Below are 22,202 nucleotides of genomic sequence, written 5' to 3'. Positions count from 1 at the left end.
CACATCAGAACCTTTCTTGGTCATATCCGTCAAAGGTTTAACAACGCTAGAAAAGTTAGCGATAAAGCGACGGTAGAAATTAGCAAACCCCAAGAACTTCTGAAGACTCTTAACAGACGTGGGCTGAGTCCAATCATGAATAGCTCGGACCTTGACTGGGTCCATCTCCACAGCAAAAGGGGAGAAAATAAAACCCAAAAAGCAAACCTTCTGCACTCCAAAGAGACACTTTGAGCCCTTCACAAACAAAGCATTATCACGCAAAACCTGAAACACCATCCTGACCTGCTTTACATGAGAATCCCAATCATCCGAGAAAACCAGAATATCATCCAGATAAACAATCATAAATTTATCCAGATACTTCCGGAAGATATCATGCATAAAGGACTGAAACACTGAAGGAGCATTAGAGAGCCCAAAGGGCATCACCAAGTATTCAAAATGACCTTCGGGCGTATTGAATGCAGTTTTCCATTCATCTCCCTGCCTAATGCGCACAAGGTTGTACGCACCACGAAGATCTATCTTGGTGAACCACTTGGCACCCTTAATCCGAGCAAACAAGTCTGACAATAGTGGCAAAGGATACTGAAACTTAACAGTGATTTTATTCAGAAGCCGATAGTCTATACAAGGTCTCAAAGACCCGTCCTTCTTGGCCACAAAAAAGAATCCCGCACCAAGAGGGGAAGAGGATGGACGAATATGCCCCTTCTCCAAAGACTCCTTGACATAAGAACGCATCGCGGCATGTTCGGGTACAGACAAATTAAATAATCGTCCCTTAGGAAATTTACTGCCAGGAATCAAATCTATAGCGCAGTCACAGTCCCTATGAGGAGGAAGAGCACTGGACCTGGACTCACTGAATACATCCTGATAGTCACACAAATACTCAGGAACTTCTGAAGGAGTAGAAGTAGCAATAGACACCGGCGGAGAATCGCAATGAATTCCCTGACAACCCCAACTCGACACAGACATAGCCTTCCAATCCAAAACAGGATTATGGGTCTGTAACCATGGCAGACCTAACACGACCAAATCATTCATTTTATGCAGAACAAGAAAACGAATCACCTCCCGATGTTCAGGAGTCATGCACATGGTCACTTGTGTCCAAAACTGCGGTTTATTTTCTGCCAGTGGCGTAGCATCAATTCCTCTGAGAGGAATAGGAACTTTTAAAGGCTCCAAGACAAAACCACAGCGCTTGGCAAACGACAAGTCCATAAGACTCAGGGCAGCACCTGAATCCACAAACGCCATAACAGGGTAGGAAGACAATGAACAAATTAAAGTCACAGACGAAATAAATTTAGGCTGCAAATTACCAATGGAGACAGGACTGATAACCTTGGTTAGGCGTTTAGAGCATGCTGATATAACATGTGTAGAATCACCACAGTAAAAACACAGCCCATTCTGTCGTCTATGATTTTGTCGTTCGGTTCTAGTCAGGATTCTATCACATTGCATTGCTGGATCGGGGTTTCTATCACATTGCATTGAAACAGGTGTCTGTTCAGACAACACCGCCAGAGGATTAGCGGATTTGCGCTCCCGCAAACGCCGATCAATCTGAATAGCCAGCGCCATAGAATCATTCAGACTTGTAGGAATTGTGAAACCCACCATCACATTCTTAATGGCTTCAGAAAGGCCATTTCTGAAATTTGCGGCCAGAGCACAATCATTCCATTGAGTAAGCACGGACCATTTCCGAAATTTTTGGCAATACACTTCGGCTTCATCCTGGCCCTGAGAGATAGCCAGTAGAGCTTTTTCTGCCTGAATTTCAAGATTAGGCTCCTCATAAAGCAATCCGAGCGCCAGAAAAAACGCATCAACATCCGCCAATGCCGGATCTCCTGGCGCTAACGCGAAAGCCCAATCCTGAGGGTCGCCACGCAAAAAGGAGATAACAATTTTAACTTGCTGAGCTGAATCTCCAGACGAACGAGGTTTCAAAGATAGAAACAATTTACAATTATTCCTAAAATTCCTAAATTTAAATCGATCTCCAGAGAACAGCTCAGGAATAGGTATCTTAGGCTTAGACATAGGACTGCTAACAACAAAATCCTGAATACTCTGCACTCGTGCAGCAAGCTGATCCACACTAGTAATCAAGGTCTGAACATTCATGTCTGCAGCAAAGCTTACAGCCACTCTGAGAAAAAGGGGAAGGAAGAAAGAGGAGGAAAAAAAAACAAAAACTCAGAACTCCTTTTCTTTTAATCCCACTTCTGCAATGCATTAACTATTAATGGCCTGGCATACTGTTATGATCCAAATGGCAAGGGATCTCAGAGATTAAAGCAAAGTCTGCAAACATAAATACCAGCTCATAGGGAAGTGGTAACTAAGCTGACCATATAGCTGATCCTAGCACAAACACTAACAGTAGCCGGGGAACGTGCCTACGTTGATCCTAGACGTCTCGCGCCAGCCGGAGAACTAACTAACCCTATCAGGGAAAATAAGACCTCTCTTGCCTCCAGAGAAAAGACCCCAAAGTAATACAAGCCCCCAACAAATAATAACGGTGAGGCAAGAAGAAAAGACAAACGTAAGAATGAACTAGATTTTAGCAAAGAGAGGCCCACTGACTAAATAGCAGAAGATAGAAAGATGACTTATATGGTCAGCAAAAAACCCTGCAAAATATCCACGCTGAGTATCCAAGAACCCCCAAACCGACTAACGGTGAGGGGGGAGAATATCAGCCCCCTAGAGCTTCCAGCGATATCAGGAATCACATTTTGTACAAGCTGGACAAAAATAAGAACAATGCAAATAAACAAAAATAAGAAAGCAGGACTTAGCTTATCTTGCAAAGAACCAGGACCTGAAGACAGGAGCAAACAGAAATGACTGATTACAACGTTCCCTGGCACTGGACTGAGAATCCAGGAAGTTTAAATAGCAACACCCCAGGCCTAACGAAGCAGGTGAGTACCAACCTGGTAAAAGACAATCAAGTGCCAAATCACTAGTGACCACAAGAGGGAGCCAAGAAGTATAGTTCACAACAGTCTCCTGCAATGTGTCCTTTAACTGCCACTAGATGACCAGGGTGAACGTGCTCTGTACGGTGCATTTTGGGCAAGGGGGCTGTAATGGCACTATTTTAATTTGTAAAAAAAGGACCCCACATTGGGGAATTGGGCATGACATTACATTGGGCCTATTTCTTCATTCTGTTCTCCTGCAATGTGTCCTTTAACTGCCACTAGATCACCAGGGTGAACGTGCTCTGTCTGGTGCATTTTGGGCAAGGGGGCTGTGATGGCACTATTTTAATTTGTAAAAAAAAGGACCCCACATTGGGGAATTGGGCATGACATTACATTGGGCCTACTTCTTCATTCTGTTCTCCTGCAATGTGTCCTTTAACCCCTTCCCGACCTTTGACGCCACGTAGGCGTCATGAAAACCCGTGCCAATCCGACCCATGACGCCTATGTGGCGTCATGGAAAGATCGCATCCCTGCAGATCGGGTGAAAGGGTTAACTCCATTTTCACCCGATCTGCAGAGACAGGGGGAGTGGTACTTCAGCCCAGGGGGGGTGGCTTCACCCCCCCGTGGCTACGATCGCTCTGATTGGCTGTTGAAAGTGAAACAGCCAATCAGAGCGATTTGTAATATTTCACCTATGAAAATGGTGAAATATTACAATCCAGCCATGGCCGATGCTGCAATAGCATCGGCCATGGCTGGAGACCCCGATCTGACCCCCCCCCACCCCACCGATCGCCCCCCCACCCGTCCTTTCTGCCCCGATCTCCTGTCCGCTCCCCTCCTCCCTCCTGTCCGCTCCCCCGGTCCTCTTGTCCTCCGATCCCCCCCCCCCGTGTTCCGATCCCACCCCCCCATACTTACCTAGCTTCGATGTCCCTCCCGGTGTCCGGCCGTCTTCTCCATGGGCGCCGCCATCTTGGAAAATGGCGGGCGCATGCGCAGTGCGCCCGCCGAATCTGCCAGCCGGCAGATTCATTACAAGTACAGTTTGATCGCTGTGGTAGGTTCTATCACAGCGATCAAAATAAAAAAAATAATAAATAAACCCCCCCTTTATCACCCCCATAGGTAGGGACAATAATAAAATAAAGAAAATATTTTTTTTTCTTTTTCCACTAGGGTTAGGGTTAGAACTAGGGTTAGAACTAGGGGTAGGGTTAGGGTTAGGGGTAGGGTTACGGTTACGGGTAGGGTTAGGGTTAGGGGTAGGGTTATGGCATGTGCACACAGAGCGGATCGGCCGCGGATCCGCAGCGGATCGGCCGCGGATCCGCAGCGGATCGGCCGCGGATCCGCAGCGGATCGGCCGCGGATCCGCAGCGGATAGGCCGCTGCGAATTCGAAGCAGTTTTCCATCAGGTTTACAGTACCATGTACACCTAAGGAAAACCAAATCCGCTGTGCCCATAGTGCGGAAAATTCCGTGCAGAAACGCTGCGTTGTATTTTCCGCAGCATGTCAATTCTTTGTGCGTATTCCGCAGCGTTTTACACCTGTTCCTCAATAGGAATCCGCAGGTGAAATCCGCACAAAAAAACACTGGAAATCTGCTGTAAATCCGCAGGTAAAACGCAGTGCCTTTTACCTGCAGATTTTTCAAAAATCGTGCGGAAAAGTCTCACACGAATCCGCAACGTGGTCACATAGCCTTAGGGTTAGGGTTGGAATTAGAGTTAGGGTTGGAATTAGGGCTAGGGTTTGAAATAGGGTTAAGATTAGGCTTGTGGTTAGGGTTACGGATAGGGTTAGGGGTGTGTTGGGGTTACAGTTGTGGTTAGGGTTGGGATTAGGGTTACGGTTGGGATTAGGGTTAGGATTAGGGTTAGGGTTACGGGTGTGTTGCGGTTAGGGTTGTGGTTAGGGGTGTGTTGGGGTTAGGGTTGTGATTAGGGTTATGGCTACAGTTGGGATTAGGATTAGGGGTGTGTTGGGGTTAGTGTTGAAGTTAGAATTGAGGGGTTTCCACTGTTTAGGCACATCAGGGGTCTCCAAACGCAACATGGCGCCACCATTGATTCCAGCCAATCTTGCGTTCAAAAAGTCAAATGGTGCTCCCGCCCTTCCAAGCCCCGACGTGCGCCCAAACAGTGGTTTACCCCCACATTTGGGGTACCAGCGTACTCAGGACAAACTGGGCAACAACTGTTGGGGTCCAATTTCTCCTGTTACCCTTGCAAAAATAAAAAATTACTTGCTAAAACATAATTTTTGAGGAAAGAACAATTATTTTTTATTTTCATGGCTCTGCGTTATAAACTTCTGTGAATCACTTGGGGGTTGAAAGTGCTCACCACACATCTAGATAAATTCCTTCGGGGGTCTAGTTTCCAAAATGGGGTCACTTGTGGGGTGTTTCTACTGTTTAGGCACATCAGGGGCTCTGCAAATGCAATGTGACGCCCGCAGACCATTCCATCAAAGTCTGCATTTCAAATGTCACTACTTCCCTTCCGAGCCCTGACGTGTGCCCAAACAGTGGTTTACCCCCACATATGGGGTATCAGCGTACTCACAACAAACTGGGCAACAAATATTGGGGTCCAAATTCTCCTGTTACCCTTGTGAAAAAAAAAAATTGCTTGCTAAAACATCTTTTTTGAGGAAAGAAAAATGATTTTTTATTTTCACGGCTCTGCGTTGTAAACTTCTGTGAAGCACTTGGGGGTTGAACGTGCTCACCACCCATCTAGATAAGTTCCTTGGGGGGTCTAGTTTCCAAAATGGGGTCACTTGTGGGGGGTTTCTACTGTTTAGGCATATCAGGGGCTCTGCAAACGTAACATGATGCCCGCAGACCATTCCATCAAAGTCTGCATTCCAAAACGTCACTACTTCCCTTCCGAGCCCCGGCATGTGCCCAAACAGTAGTTTACCCCCACATATGGGGTATCAGCGTACTCAGGAGAAACTGGACAACAACTTTTGGGGTCCAATTTCTCCTGTTACTCTTGCAAAAATAAAAAATTCTGGGCTAAAAAAATATTTTTGAGGAAAGGAAACACATGTATTATTTTCACGGCTCTGCGTTATAAACTTCTGTGAAGCACTTGGGGGTTCAAAGTGCTCACCACACATCTAGATAAGTTCCTTTGGGGGTCTAGTTTCCAAAATGGAGTCACTTGTGGGGAGTTCCTACTGTTTAGGCACATCAGGGGCTCTGCAAACGCAACCTGATGCCCGCAGAGCATTCCATCAAAGTCTGCATTTCAAAACGTCACTACTTCCCTTCCGAACCCCGACGTGTGCCAAAACAGTGGTTTACCCCCACATATGGGGTATCAGCGTACTCAGGAGAAACTGGACAACAACTTTTGGGGTCCAATTTCTCCTGTTACTCTTGCAAAAATAAAAAAATTCTGGGCTAAAAAAATATTTTTGAGGAAAGGAAACACATTTTTTATTTTCACGGCTCTGCATTATAAACTTCTGTGAAGCACTTGTGGGTTCAAAGTGCTCACTACACATCTAGATAAGTTCCCTTGGGGTCTAGTTTCCAAAATGGAGTCAATTGTGGGGAGTTCCTACTGTTTAGGCACATCAGGGGCTCTGCAAACGCAACCTGACGCCCGCAGAGCATTCCATCAAAGTCTGCATTTCAAAACGTCACTACTTCCCTTCCGAACCCCGACGTGTGCCAAAACAGTGGTTTACCCCCACATATGGGGTATCAGCATACTCAGGAGAAACTGGACAACAACTTTTGGGGTCCAATTTCTCCTGTTACCCTTGGGAAAATAAAAAATTGTGGGCTAAAAAATCATTTTTGAGAAAAGAAAAATTATTTTTTATTTTCATGGCTCTGCGTTATAAACTTCTGTGAAGCACTTGGGGGTTCAAAGTGCTCACCACACATCTAGATTAGTTCCTTGGGAGGTCTAGTTTCCAAAATGGGGTCACTTGTGCGGGAGCTCCAATGTTTAGGCACACAGGGGCTCTCCAAACGCGACATGGTGTCCGCTAATGATTGAAGCTAATTTTCCATTCAAAAAGCCAAATGGCGTGCCTTCCCTTCCGAGCCCTCCCGTGCGCCCAAACAGTGGTTTACCCCCACATATGGTGTACCATCGTACTCAGGACTAACTGGACAACAACATTTGGGGTCCAATTTCTCCTATTACCCTTGGGAAAATAAAAAATTCTGGGCTAAAAATCATTTTTGAGGAAAGAAAAATTATTTTTTTATTTTCACGGCTCTGCGTTATAAACTTCTGTGAAGCACCTGGGGGTTTAAAGTGCTCACTATGCATCTAGATAAGTTCCTTGGGGGGTCTAGTTTCCAAAATGGGGTCACTTGTGGGGGAGCTCCAATGTTTAGGCATACGGGGGCTCTCCAAACGCGACATGGTGTCCGCTAAAGATTGGAGCCAATTTTTCATTCAAAAAGTCAAATGGCGCCCCTTCCCTTCCGAGCCCTGCCATGCGCCCAAACAGTGGTTTACCCCCACATATGAGGTATCAGCGTACTCAGGACAAATTCGACAACAACGTCCCTGGTCCAGTTTCTCCTTTTACCCTTGGGAAAATAAAAAAAATTGTTGCTAAAAGATCATTTTTGTGACTAAAAAGTTAAATGTTCATTTTTTACTTCCATGTTGCTTCTGCTGCTGTGAAACACCTGAAGGGTTAATAAACTTCTTGAATGTGGTTTTGAGCACCTTGAGGAGTGCAGTTTTTAGAATGGTGTCACTTTTGGGTATTTTCAGCCATATAGAACCCTCAAAATGACTTCAAATGTGGGGTGGTCCCTAAAAAAAATGGTTTTGTAAATTTTGTTGTAAAAATGAGAAATCACTGGTCAAATTTTAACCCTCATAACTTCCTAGCAAAAAAAAAAAATTGTTTCCAAAATTGTGCTGATGTAAAGTAGACATGTGGGAAACGTTATTTATTAACTATTTTGTGTCACATAACTCTCTGGTTTAACAGAATAAAAATTCAAAATGTGAAAATTGCGAAATTTTCAAATTTTTTGCCAAATTTCCGTTTTTTTCACAAATAAACTCAGAAATTATCGACCTAAATTTACCACTAACATGAAGCCCAATGTGTCACGAAAAAACAGTCTCAGAATCGCTAGGATCCGTTGAAGCGTTCCTGAGTTATTACCTCATAAAGGGACACTGATCAGAATTGCAAAAAACGGCAAGGTCATTAAGGCCAAAATAGGCTGGGTCATGAAGGGGTTAACTGCCACTAGATCACGAGGGTGAACATGCTCTGTATGGTGCATTTTGGGCAAGGGGGCTGTGATGGCACTATTTTAATTTGTAGAAAAAGGACCCCACATTGGGGAATTGGGCATGACATTACATTGGGCCTACTTCTTCATTCTGTCTCCTGCAATGTATCCTTTAACTGCCACTAGATGACCAGGGGGAACGTGCTCTGTACGGTGCATTTTGGGCAAGGGGGCTGTGATGGCACTATTTTAATTCGTAAAAAAAGGACCCCACATTGGGGAATTGGGCATGACATTACATTGGGCATACATCTTCATTCTGTCTCCTGCAATGTGTCCTTTACCTGCCACTAGATCACCAGGTTGAACGTGCTCTGTACGGTGCATTTTGGGCAAGGGGGCTGTGATGGCACTCTTTTATTTTGTAAAAAAAGGAACCCACATTGGGGAATTGGGCATAAATTGGGAATTGGGCACACACCACATGGCCAGCTAGGGTTGTTAAATGTTACAATGACATTTCCCAGTGAATGCATTTGTAGTGGTTGAAAGCAATGTTAAAGTTTAAAAACGCTTCAAAAATGCTGCGTCTGAACTAAGCCTAAGTGGGGGAGGTAATTTTCATTCTGGAGTTAATAATTTGGCCTTACAGGCAAGTCATTAACCTGCAAAGGATGTACCTTAACATATTTCCCAGCAAAATCCATTTTGGTTTCGTTTTAGTTTGTTTTTGGTGGCAGGAATCTCAGAAAAAAAAGTTTACAGCTGTGAACTAGGAGTCAGGAATGCTTCCAGGGGCGATCCCCATGATGTTCCTGTGTCATTTGAGCAGTGTTTCCATCATTTTCAGACTTTTTTAGACCTTAAAAGGACCCCAGGAGGAGATTGCGGTAAAAATACTCGGGTCTCCCATAGACTTACATTGGGCTCGTTGTTCTGGCTGAGTACCCGATGTATTCCAATCTGCTCGACCCGAACAACGAGCACCCGAGCATTTTAGTGCTCGCTCATCACTACTAATAACCGTTACAATAGCGCTAGCTAAAGAACACTGAAAGTACAAGCCATATTGTTCAAAGGGAATCTGTCAGAAGGATTTCTCCCCCAAACTATTTACAGTATATGCACATGTATCTCTTTCCAGGACTTGTCCAGCAATACCTTCACATTCCTACATTACTGAGAAATCAGTATTTTAATAGATATGCTAATGAGGCAGAAGTGCTGTTTGTAGAGCAGAAGTCTCTGTCACTTCAGCTCTATTCCCTGCCCACTGCTGCCACCTCCTGCTTGACTGACAGCCTCTATGTTGTATGACTTCAGGCAATGGAGTCATCAGTGAAGCAGGATGTGGCGGTGTTGGGCAGGGAGTAGAGCTGGAATGACTAAGGCTCCAGATTTACAATAGCACTGTGGGCTCATTTTCATATAAATTCAAATGCTGATTTGTCATTAACCGAGGAACGGACTGGTCATATAAAGGTATTGCTGCAATTGTCTTTGAAAGAGCTACATGCCCATATAATTAGCTTGAGGAATTAAATCCTGCTTAAATTCCCTTTAAGTAATATATCTTACATATTAAAATAAATGTTATTATATTTACCAGTGCCAACCATCATCAGTTGTACCTATCATCATCTAACTGTTCCATACAAGATTCTGTTCGCTTCATTTCTGATCCCATGTATGATACAAGACAGCAATTCCTGTTTTAGTAAATGACACAGAGCAATATATAATGGCTAACTAGTTGTTTCAATAGCTGAGCCAGCGTCCTTCTCTGTTTATGCATTGACTGTGACAAAGAAGGGGGCTGGCTGACACACTACTCAAGGTTATGAGCTTAAAGGATACCTGTCATGTGAAAACCGCTCTTAACCTGTGGTTAATCTACAGGTTAATAGCGTTCTGAACCCGCCCGGCACCCGCACTTTGAGCCCTGCTGTTGGGAGGATATAAACTTTATTCTTCCCGGCAGCATTTGGGTTTCAGTCACGGGAAGGCACCAGCATGAGTTCAGTCAGTGCTCTGCGTATAGAGAGTGGAGGCTGTAACTGCGCCCCCGGCACTGACTGACAGCCAGTCCTAATACTGAGTGAGCTGTCAGTCAGAGTTGGGACTGCGGTTATAGTCGCCGCTCTCTATACACAGAGTGCTGACTGAACCCACGCCGATGCTGCACCCATGCCATGACTTAAACCCGAACACTGCCGGGAGAAATGAAGTTCATTTTCTCCAGGCAGCGGGGCTCAAGGTGTGGGCATGAGGCGGTTTGGAAAGCTACTTACCTGCAGAATAACTGATATCAGCATTTTAATAGAATCATAGAATGTGAGAGTTGGAAAGCACCTCCAGGGTCATCTTGTTCACCCCCTGCTCAATGTAAGATTCACTAAGCAATCATTATAGTGTTTTTTCATGTGACATCAATGACATCTTAATATCTTAAGTGGAAGGTCCTGTTTTGTGTTGAGCACAGGACCAGAAGCAAAGTGGCAAGGACCTGGTGTTAAGCAACTAACATAGGATTGATGCACAAATACATAATTCCTATAACTAGAATTTAACGCATAGTTTCTCAACTATGGGAATGGATAGGGCACATCGGAGACATTTACATTAAGGTTAGGCTTTGTACTGATTAGATGAAGAGCAGTGACGTTCTAGAAATCAAGACACTCCTGATATTCTTGCATTTGACTGAAAGAAACTATAAGTTGTTGTAGTTAATGATAACTAATTATAAAAAAATATTTTTACCTATTAGAATTGTGCAAGACCCCATCTAATACTTTATCCTATATAGTACATGTACATTATTTACAAATTATTTATGTTTAAATACATTTTGAAGCTCTTAACACAAAATACAGTAAGAAGGTTTGCTAGTCCTGTAATACACAGTAATAAATGTTGATGCATTTTGTTTATTTCTAGGTAGCAATTGATTTCACAGCATCGAACGGTGACCCACGGAACAGTTGCTCCCTGCACTATATCCATCCTTACCAGCCCAATGAGTATCTCAAAGCACTGGTGGCTGTTGGGGAGATTTGCCAAGACTATGACAGGTAACATATGATTTGTTTCACTGGCCTTCTCAGGGGATCCTATTATGTATCTCTCTGTAATTGTTTACAATGTCCTAATAACTGGCTTGTCTGTAGCATTATAATTATTTTCAAGAATCTTGATGCAAGAAGATGTTTATCCACCTCTACAGGTATTCCCCAAAGTCTGTCTTAAGGTTCCTTTTATAGTACATAATAAGCAGACTTCATAGCCGAGTATCTCAGTCTGTGAAGGTAACACAATCCACTTTGTAATAAGCAGAGCGCTTGCTAGTCGACCTTGTCGACATTATACAAGCAGAAACAGTCTGGCTTTTGATTATTTTCAATCAATCATTAAAGAATGACGCCTAATAATGTCTAGCACAATGTAGATAAGACATGAATATTTATTTGCGAAAGTTGTATATTTGCAATTCTACAGTGGCAAATACTATTGACCTGCAGTTTGGAGAGTGACTTAGCAAAATAAATCATTAAGTGCCTTACACTAGATGACAATACAAATATATTAGGAATAGGATACTCTATGGCAGCATTCCTCCCATTAACTACTGGCTTCTCTTCTGATTATTGACTGTTGTGAAAATGTTTGAATATGCAGGTAAGATTAGCTTTCTCATATATTTCTTGAAAATTCAGATTTAACAATCATTATGAATCCAATAATAAAAATTAGAAACAATATCCTATTTTCTATAGTACTCTACTGTAGAAGTGCAGGTTCCTTCTTGTGGTCTAGGGTGCATTAGAGGGGGTGTGAAATGTAGGTAGGTATGGTAAGTAGTGATGAGCAAGCACTTAAATGCTTGGGTGCTCGTTGTCCGGGTCGAACAAATTGGAATACTCGTGTACTCGGACAGAACAATGAGCCCAATGTAAGTCTATGGGAGACCCCAGCATTTTTACAGTGATCACCCCTGGGGGTCCTTTTAAGGTCTAAAAATGTTTCAAAATGATGGAAACACTGCTCAAATTACACAGGAACATCATGGGAAATGTCCCTGGAAGCATTTCTGACTCCACGGCTGTAAACAATGTTGTCACAGTTTTACACCATTTTTAAAGGTGCACCCAAAAAACATACAAAAACGAAAAAACAAAATTAATTTTGCTGGAAAATATGTTAAGGTACATACTTTCCAGGGTAATGACTTGTATATAAGGCAAAATAATTAACCCCAGACCTAAATGTTCCTCCACCACTTGGGCTATGTTCAAATCGCAGCGTTTTTGATGCGTTTTTCAACGTTAACATTGATTTCAACCAATACAAATACATTCACTGGGAAATGTCATTGTAACATTTAACAACCCTAGCTGACCATGTGGTGTGTGACACTTAAGCAGACACATATTGTTTCATTTATAAAGGAAGGACTCTTAAAGTCACCAAGCCTATTTTTAGAGGGGCATCAGGTGGCATTAATATTCTTATAGAGCCATTATTAAACAGTAGGTCTCCTATGATGTTATTGCCTATGCAGTGGTTGGCTGGGCTGCCAAAAATTATGATGCACCCCAATACCCCTTTCATGAGAGGTACAGGAGGGCTTCCTGAAAAAATGTTGCATTGACTGCAAGACCTGCCCTGCTACCAACCCACTTCACAGTATGTATTTTGTGCTCCCATACTATTTTCTTATGCATTGACTGCAAGGCATGCCCTGTTACCAAGTCATATGCACCCCAATAAGCCTTTAAAACCACATACTGGATGGCCACAGGAAAATCCACTTCACATTATTCATTTTGTACTACCATACTGTTTTCTTATGTATTGACTGCAAGGCCTGCCTTGCTACCAAGTCATATGCACCTCAATAAGCCTTTGAACCCAGGTGCTGGATGGCCACAGGAAACCCCATTTCACATTCTTCAGTTGGTCCTGACATACTGTTTCCTTATGCAATAAATGCAAGGGCCGCCTTGACCCAAATTTGCACGCACCCCAATCTCCCCTTGGAAGAATCATGGAGGAGGGCCTGTCACGATATGGTATGAAATATCATAAGTTAGTTTTCTTGCTAGCATGCGGGGGCTAAAACCCCCCCTCTCTCTGGTTCTCTTTCCTTCCCTGTGTTTCTATCTGTCTGTGTAGAAGAGCTTGCCTTGTGGGGGAGTTTTATTGACGAAAGGTATTTACGACTAGCATAGCTGCAAGAGAAATTTGTGTTAGCAGGAACTGTTAGAGAAACTTCTAGAACGCATGGAAGGTCTTTGTTCTGTTTTTGGAAGATATTATGCAAACCGTTTAAGTTACGAACACCAAAATATATCGTCATAATCACACTCGGAGGATCTACGCATCACTCTAATCACAGGCTTGTAGCTCCATCTGGTACAGAGGTAGGGATTTCTCTGTCAGTGTGCGTGACAAATAGGACATATTTGATCTCATCGGAATGCCCACGATACTATGAGATGAACGATGGGTATGGTGCGATTATTTTATGTTCTGTAGCGAAGTTACGGGCATCAGATATATTTAATGCCCAGTTAGTGAAACCGAAGAGGTAGGAGGAGTTGGAAAACCAAGCCCTTTCTGTGAGGTCACAGACTGTAGGTTTTAAGTGCTGGCAGGCATCCAAGAGAGGAGAGTTGTGAGTTTTTACCTGAAGCGACCAGACTGCGAGTGCCAATGCACTGGGATAGATGGAAAGCTCTCCTAGCCTGTTGCCTGCAATGCAATGATCTGAGAATATGTGAGTGTTACCTTTTCTTCATTTAATCCTTTTATTTTTATAATTACCTTGTACATATTTGCAATTGTCTCATTTGTAACATCTTTGTGAAATATTTTATAAACACTGCCTAAAAATCATTTATGGGGTATCATATTTAATACTAGTTCGTTCTTCCTGCCCTAAACCGTACCCTGTCTCTGAAGGGAATTACGCTACTGTTTTGGGTCAGCAGCCGAACCCGTTTAATCGGCGCTGGTGGCAGCTTACCGTGTGCCGGTTGTTGGGGGGTCACTGTAGCGACTGCGGCTTGATAATTATTGTTCCTGCCTGAGTGGGAGTAGTTATCGCGTTGCTGTAGTGCGCCCAATAGCCAGTACATAGCAGGCAGCCTTTCTGGCGACTAATTACCCCAGGTGCAGTACCTAATCTGACCTGAGAGTAAGGGGGGCGCCAGAGAGCTGCAAGTGTTAAGTGGAACTGTAAGCGGGATAGACACAAATCCCTGCAGTTCATGGTATACTGAAGAGCAGTGGGATACCTAAAATAAGCCCCTGCTGTAAACTAAGAGGTCAATAGCCTCGTGTGTGTATTTTTCATCACATTGTGGCAGTGGAGGGATAACTAGGATAAGCCCCCTGCACATGTGACAGCCGGCTGCTGGTCTAAAGTCACCCCAATCCGTGACATATTGTGGGCAGCGGCTAAGGGATCTTGACAGTCACGGTGTGAATCGTGACATATTGGTGGCAAGGCGGTGGGATATTAGAGCATTAGTGATTTGGTTTGAGCAATCATTCCTCTCACTAAAAACTTGCAGAAAGTTCTTGCGAGAACTCTGCGCAAATAAGTTTGGAGAACGAACTCAGTGTTTATTAGTTGTGAGACAATTGTGTACTGGTAATTATCCCTTCCCTTTCTCTTCGTTTTTCTATCCTATCTTTTATTTGGCAACCATGGCTGCGAAAGGAGAAGCCTGGTACGCCCAGCAGAAGAGGGACGCTCTTGCTGGGATATGCACGTATCATGGCCTGAACCCCCACAGCATGACCAAGACTCAAATGGTCGCTGAACTGGTGCAACTCGAAGCAGACCAAGCCAGGCTACAGAGCCCAGAGGCCGCAGAAGCCGGCACAAGCGAGCATGGTGCTGCAGCAGAGGTCCAACCACCGAATACGGGCCCTACTGGCAACCAGGGAGGCGGAGACCCCCTCCTGCAGCTGGCTCTGCAACAATGCTCCGCAGATGACCTGGACCGACGTCTGCAGCTGATCCAGCAATACCAGGAGCGAGCTGAGCGAGAGGCCCAAGCGCAGCGGGAGCACCAGCTGCAGATGGCCCGACTGCAAATGCAGGGGTCGTCCCAGTCCAGTCGTGAGCCCAGCAGCGCTCAGACACCAAAGCCCCGGCCCGACCACTTTCCTGTTATGGAAAAGGATGGGGACTTGGACACTTTTCTGCGGGCCTTTGAGAAGGCCTGCAGACAGTACCAGCTGCCTACACAAGAATGGGCACGGTACCTGACACCAGGGCTGAGAGGAAAAGCTCTGGAGGCGTTTGCTGTCCTCCCTCAAGAACAAGATGGTGACTATGAGGCCATCAAGCAGGCTCTCATAGCTAAGTACCAGCTTACACCCGAGGTGTACCGTAAAAAGTTTCGGACCCTCCTACGTGGCCCACACGACAGTTACAGTGATGTGGTGCATAGACTGGGGACCCACTTTGACCAGTGGACCCAAGGACTGTCAGTGACCACCTTTACACAGCTGCGAGACCTGATGATCAAAGACCAGTTCTTCCGTCTTTGCCCAACTGAAGTGCGACAGTTCGTGATGGACAGAGAACCCAACGATGTGACGAAAGCAGCGCAGATTGCCGATGCCTATGAGGCCAACCGTAGATCGGAAGTGCGGAAGCCAGTCACCACCAGCTGGAGAGGGGGTAAGCCTGCAGCCAACGCCAGTACCCCTGCCAGCCAACACACCAGAGGTCCTGTCCCCGTGGCCAACAGCGCCAGACCTACCACCGAACTTCGCCAGTGTTACCACTGCAGGCAGACTGGACACCTCAGTCACCAATGTCCAGCCAGGCAGAAGAACCCCTCATCCCAGGCCCCAGGGCCTAATGCAGCCGTTCTTTTGGTGGGTGGTGTGGTTGGGAGGGTGTGTGACAACGTACAGCCCGTCACTGTGGGAGGTCGTGTTGCTACAGGCCTCAAGGACACCGGGGCTGAACGAACCCTCATCTGACCCGAACTGGCGGCCCCTGAAGAAATCATTCCGGGGAAAACCCTAACTGTCACTGGGATTGGGGGCATCAGCTGTCCCTTGCCAATGGCCCGGGTTTTTATTGATTGGGGTGCTGGGAGCGGGGTGAAGGAAGTGGGGCTGTCTGATAATTTGCCCACTGATGTTTTGTTGGGGACTGATTTGGGGAGGTTGGTTGCATACTTCGTGGATGACCCTCCTTCCCAATCTACTAATGAGGGTAAAGTTAACCCTGATGATGATGATGATGATGATGATGGGAAATCGCATGTGTTACCTGACCATGCTTTATCTTGTAGTGATGCATCTGCTAACCATTTTTTCCCTAGGATTGATGGTGAAAATGTTGTACCTGTGCCAACTGTATCTGATAATGATGTTTCTGTGAAAGTTGATGTGTCCATAGGTACAGGAGTGCTCAGCCACGTCGCTCTGCGGAGTGAGACGGCTGAGGAACCCCTAGCAGGGGCAAGTGTCGGTGCTACCGGAAATGGGGAAATACATGGGAACCGTGAGGAAGGTGATGCCATGCAATTGACCAGTGCCACCGAGGAAGGTAACTGGCCCATAAGTAGCAATGCTCCTGAGGTAATGGGGGTGGATGGGGAGGTAGAGCCCATAGCAGCGTCGGCTGGTGGGTCTGTAGAAATCCCCGGGGAGACAGCCTACGTAGCTGCTGTCACCCGCAGTCAGAGTGCCCGGAACGCAGATACCTGTCTGCCTTCCGGACCCTCCTCAGTCATCAGTGTGACTGAACCAGAGGTGGACCCAGTGCAGGTCCCAGAGGGTTCCCGTGGGGAAGGGACCCTGACATCGCTTTTGGCTTCCCCTAGCCAGGAGTTTCAGGCCGCTCTGCACACAGATGCGAGCCTAGAGAGTTTGAGACAACTCGCCGGGACGCGCTTCTCCGAGACTGATAAGGAGAAGGTGTTCTGGGAAGGAGGAAGGTTGTACCGGGAGACAGTACCCGGAGAATCACAAAAGGAGTGGTTGAGGGAAAGACAGCTGGTCGTCCCACAGCAATTCCGGGGTGAGTTGTTGCGGATTGCCCATGAGATCCCGCTAGCTGGACACTTGGGGATCAGCAAAACTAAGGCCCGGCTGTCTCAACACTTCTATTGGCCTAAGATGGGGACAGATGTGTCAAACTACTGCCGCTCCTGTGTCACCTGTCAAAGAGTGGGGAAGGCGGGGCCTGCTCTTAAGGCTCCCCTGATCCCTTTGCCAGTGATAGAGGAGCCTTTCCAGAGGATTGCGGTGGACATTGTGGGCCCGCTGGCCATCCCCAGCAGCTCTGGAAAGCAATATATTCTTACTGTGGTAGACTACGCTACCCGGTACCCAGAGGCAGTAGCTCTGTCGTCAACTAGGGCAGATAAGGTGGCGGATGCCCTGTTGGCCATCTTTTCACGGGTAGGATTTCCCAGGGAAATGCTTACTGATCGAGGGACCCAATTTATGTCTCACCTAATGGAGGCTCTCTGTAAGAAAATGCAGGTGAAGCACCTGGTATCGAGTGCGTATCACCCACAGACCAATGGCTTGTGTGAACGCTTCAATGGTACCCTCAAACAGATGCTACGCATGCTGGTTGAGACACAAGGGCGCGACTGGGAGCGGTACCTCCCACACCTGCTATTCGCTTACAGAGAGGTTCCGCAGGCCTCGACGGGGTTCTCCCCCTTCGAGCTCCTGTACGGCAGGCGAGTCCGGGGACCCCTTGGGTTGGTAAGAGAATCCTGGGAAGAGGAGCCGAACCCTTCTGAAGTGTCCATAGTGGAGTATGTCATGCGCTTCCGTGACAAGATGCAGACCTTGACGCAGTTGGTGCATGACAACATGACGCAGGCTCAGGCTGAACAGAAGCACTGGTACGACCAGAACGCCCGGGAGCGGACCTACCACGTGGGTCAAAAGGTGTGGGTGCTGGTTCCTGTACCAACGGATAAGCTTCAGGCAGCCTGGGAGGGCCCGTACGTCGTCCACCAACAGCTCAACCCGGTCACCTATGTGGTCACGCTTGACCACACTCGGGGTAGGCGAAAGGCCTTTCACGTCAACATGATGAAGGCTCATCACGAACGTGAACCTTTCGTCCTACCGGTCTGCAGCTTACCCGAAGACGGGGAGGAAGACACCCTCCTGGACATGCTGGCCCAAGCCAAGGCCCGTGGGTCCATTGAGGACGTGGAGGTAAGCGCCTCGCTAGATGAACCACAGCGGTTGCAGTTGCAAACCATGCTGGAACCCTTCCGGGTCGTGTTCTCCAACCGGCCTGGACGGACTGAGTTAGCCGTCCACGAGGTGGACACCGGGAATCACGCCCCACTACGGCGAACACCCTATCGAATCTCTGACCAGGTGCAGCAGATTATGCGCCAGGAGATCGATGAGATGTTACAGCTGGGGGTGATTCGACGGTCAAAGAGCGCGTGGGCCTCACCTGTAGTTCTCGTGCCAAAGAAGGACCGGACCACCCGGTTCTGCGTGGACTACAGGGGGCTCAACGCCATTACAGCCTCTGACGCGCACCCAATGCCGCGCATCGAGGAACTGCTTGAGAAGTTAGCTGGCGCAGAATACCTGACAATAATGGATCTGAGTCGCGGATACTGGCAGATTCCCCTGAGCCCCGAGGCGCAGGAGAAGTCCGCCTTTATCACACCCTTTGGACTGTACGAGTCCACGGTCATGCCTTTCGGCATGAAGAATGCCCCTGCCACTTTCCAGCGGATGGTCAATCTCCTGCTTCAGGGACTGGAGAAGTACGCTGTGGCGTACTTAGATGACATTGCCATCTTCAGTCCCTCCTGGGATGAACACCTGCAGCATCTCGAAGAGGTGCTCGGGCGAATTCACCGAGCAGGACTGACTATCAAGCCGGGAAAGTGCCAGATGGGCATGAGGGAGGTTCACTACCTGGGGCACCGGGTAGGTGGAAACACCCTAAAGCCAGAGCCTGACAAAGTGGGCGTGATCGTGAACTGGCCCACTCCCAGGAACAAGAAACAGGTGATGTCCTTCCTGGGCACTGCAGGGTACTATAGGCGCTTCGTGCAGCACTATAGTAGCCTGGCAAAACCTTTGACGGACCTCACCAGGAAGAAGCTACCCCACATCGTCAACTGGACAGATGGCTGTGAGGGGGCCTTCCAGGCGTTGAAAACAGCACTGTGCAACGCCCCTGTGTTGAAAGCCGTCGACAGCAGTCGACCGTTCTTGGTACAGACTGACGCCAGTGAGTTTGGCCTGGGTGCTGTGCTCAGCCAGGTTGACTCGGAGGACCAAGAGCACCCCGTGTTGTACCTGAGCCGGAAACTTTTGCCGAGGGAAGTGGCCTACTCCACCATTGAGAATGAGTGCCTGGCCATAGTCTGGGCCCTGCAGCGCTTGCAGCCCTACTTGTACGGTCGCACCTTCACCGTGGTGACCGACTACAACCCTCTGCGCTGGCTAAGCACCATGTGTGGAACCAATGGCAGGTTGCTACGCTGGAGCCTTGCCCTTCAGCAATTTGACTTCACCGTTAAACACAAAGCGGGCAAAGAGCATGGTAATGCAGATGGACTCTCCCGCCAGGGTGAACCCACGGAGGTGCGCATGGAGGCATACCGAGAGGTCCTGCCGCCGTAGCGCACGCCAAAAGGGGGAGGTGTCACGATATGGTATGAAATATCATAAGTTAGTTTTCTTGCTAGCATGCGGGGGCTAAAACCCCCCCTCTCTCTGGTTCTCTTTCCTTCCCTGTGTTTCTATCTGTCTGTGTAGAAGAGCTTACCTTGTGGGGGAGTTTTATTGACGAAAGGTATTTACGACTAGCATAGCTGCAAGAGAAATTTGTGTTAGCAGGAACTGTTAGAGAAACTTCTAGAACGCATGGAAGGTCTTTGTTCTGTTTTTGGAAGATATTATGCAAACCGTTTAAGTTACGAACACCAAAATATATCGTCATAATCACACTCGGAGGATCTACGCATCACTCTAATCACAGGCTTGTAGCTCCATCTGGTACAGAGGTAGGGATTTCTCTGTCAGTGTGCGTGACAAATAGGACATATTTGATCTCATCGGAATGCCCACGATACTATGAGATGAACGATGGGTATGGTGCGATTATTTTATGTTCTGTAGCGAAGTTACGGGCATCAGATATATTTAATGCCCAGTTAGTGAAACCGAAGAGGTAGGAGGAGTTGGAAAACCAAGCCCTTTCTGTGAGGTCACAGACTGTAGGTTTTAAGTGCTGGCAGGCATCCAAGAGAGGAGAGTTGTGAGTTTTTACCTGAAGCGACCAGACTGCGAGTGCCAATGCACTGGGATAGATGGAAAGCTCTCCTAGCCTGTTGCCTGCAATGCAATGATCTGAGAATATGTGAGTGTTACCTTTTCTTCATTTAATCCTTTTATTTTTATAATTACCTTGTACATATTTGCAATTGTCTCATTTGTAACATCTTTGTGAAATATTTTATAAACACTGCCTAAAAATCATTTATGGGGTATCATATTTAATACTAGTTCGTTCTTCCTGCCCTAAACCGTACCCTGTCTCTGAAGGGAATTACGCTACTGTTTTGGGTTAGCAGCCGAACCCGTTTAATCGGCGCTGGTGGCAGCTTACCGTGTGCCGGTTGTTGGGGGGTCACTGTAGCGACTGCGGCTTGATAATTATTGTTCCTGCCTGAGTGGGAGTAGTTATCGCGTTGCTGTAGTGCGCCCAATAGCCAGTACATAGCAGGCAGCCTTTCTGGCGACTAATTACCCCAGGTGCAGTACCTAATCTGACCTGAGAGTAAGGGGGGCGCCAGAGAGCTGCAAGTGTTAAGTGGAACTGTAAGCGGGATAGACACAAATCCCTGCAGTTCATGGTATACTGAAGAGCAGTGGGATACCTAAAATAAGCCCCTGCTGTAAACTAAGAGGTCAATAGCCTCGTGTGTGTATTTTTCATCACATTGTGGCAGTGGAGGGATAACTAGGATAAGCCCCCTGCACATGTGACAGCCGGCTGCTGGTCTAAAGTCACCCCGATCCGTGACATATTGTGGGCAGCGGCTAAGGGATCTTGACAGTCACGGTGTGAATCGTGACAGGGCCTCATAAAAAAAACTGTCCCATTACAAAGGAGCGGGCCTCCTAGACTCGTAATGCCCATATGCTAAATGTATGGGCTGACAAAAATTTTCTCCTGGGGGGTACACATCAACATACTGTGTAAATATTTTTATTAGGGGAATCATAAACACCCTTGCAAAAAACTAGAGTGGCTGTAGCAGCTCGAAACACGTTAACCCTGGTGATCTAGTGGCGGTGGATGATGAGACGTTGAGGAAGGCCTCATTAAAAAATAGGGCCAATTTAAAGGAGTGGGTCTCCTAGACTTGGATGCCCATACACTAAGTGTATGGGCTGACAAACATTTCCCCTTGGGGTCAATTTAAAAAAAAAAAAATGGTTACGGGTATCATAAACACCCTTGCAAAAAACTAGAGTGGCTGTAGCAGCACGGAACACGTTAACCCTGGTGATCTAGCGGGGGTGGATGATGAGTAGTGTTGAGCAATACCTTCCGATATTCAAAAGTATCGGTATCGGATTGGATCGGCCAATACCAGCAAAATATCGGATCTCGCCGATACCGATACCCGATACCAATACAAGTCAATGGGACACAAATATCGGAAGGTATCCTGGATGGTTCCCAGGGTCTGAAGGAGAGGAATCTCTCCTTCAGGCCCTGGGATCCATATTCATGTAAAAAATAAAGAATAAAAATAAAAAATATGGATATACTCACACCTCCGGCGGACCCTGGACCTTAGCGATGTAAGCGGCAGCCTCCGTTCCTAAGAATGCAGAGTGAAGGACCTTCGATGACGTCGCGGCTTGTGATTGGTCGCGTGACCACTCATGTGACCGCTCACGCGACCAATCACAAGCCGCGACGTCATCGCAGGTCCTACACTCAC

At 46.7% G+C, this 22,202-nt stretch overlaps 1 protein-coding gene across 1 annotated transcript in view; it reads left to right on the top strand.

Annotated features, from left to right (window-relative positions):
* CPNE4 (copine 4) overlaps positions 1-22,202 on the top strand; it is an 828,774-nt gene that overhangs the window by 706,617 nt on the left and 99,955 nt on the right. Inside the window, exon 11 of the mRNA XM_077269031.1 lies at positions 11,149-11,282. Coding sequence (XP_077125146.1) covers positions 11,149-11,282 — 134 coding nt within the window. The remainder of the gene's footprint in view (positions 1-11,148; positions 11,283-22,202) is intronic.

The sequence above is a fragment of the Ranitomeya variabilis genome, chromosome 6, assembly GCF_051348905.1.
Source record: "Ranitomeya variabilis isolate aRanVar5 chromosome 6, aRanVar5.hap1, whole genome shotgun sequence".
NCBI classification, from domain to species: Eukaryota; Metazoa; Chordata; class Amphibia; order Anura; family Dendrobatidae; genus Ranitomeya; species Ranitomeya variabilis.
The sequence above is the reverse complement of the archived record's forward strand: the minus strand, read 5'-3'. Positions and strand labels throughout refer to the sequence as shown.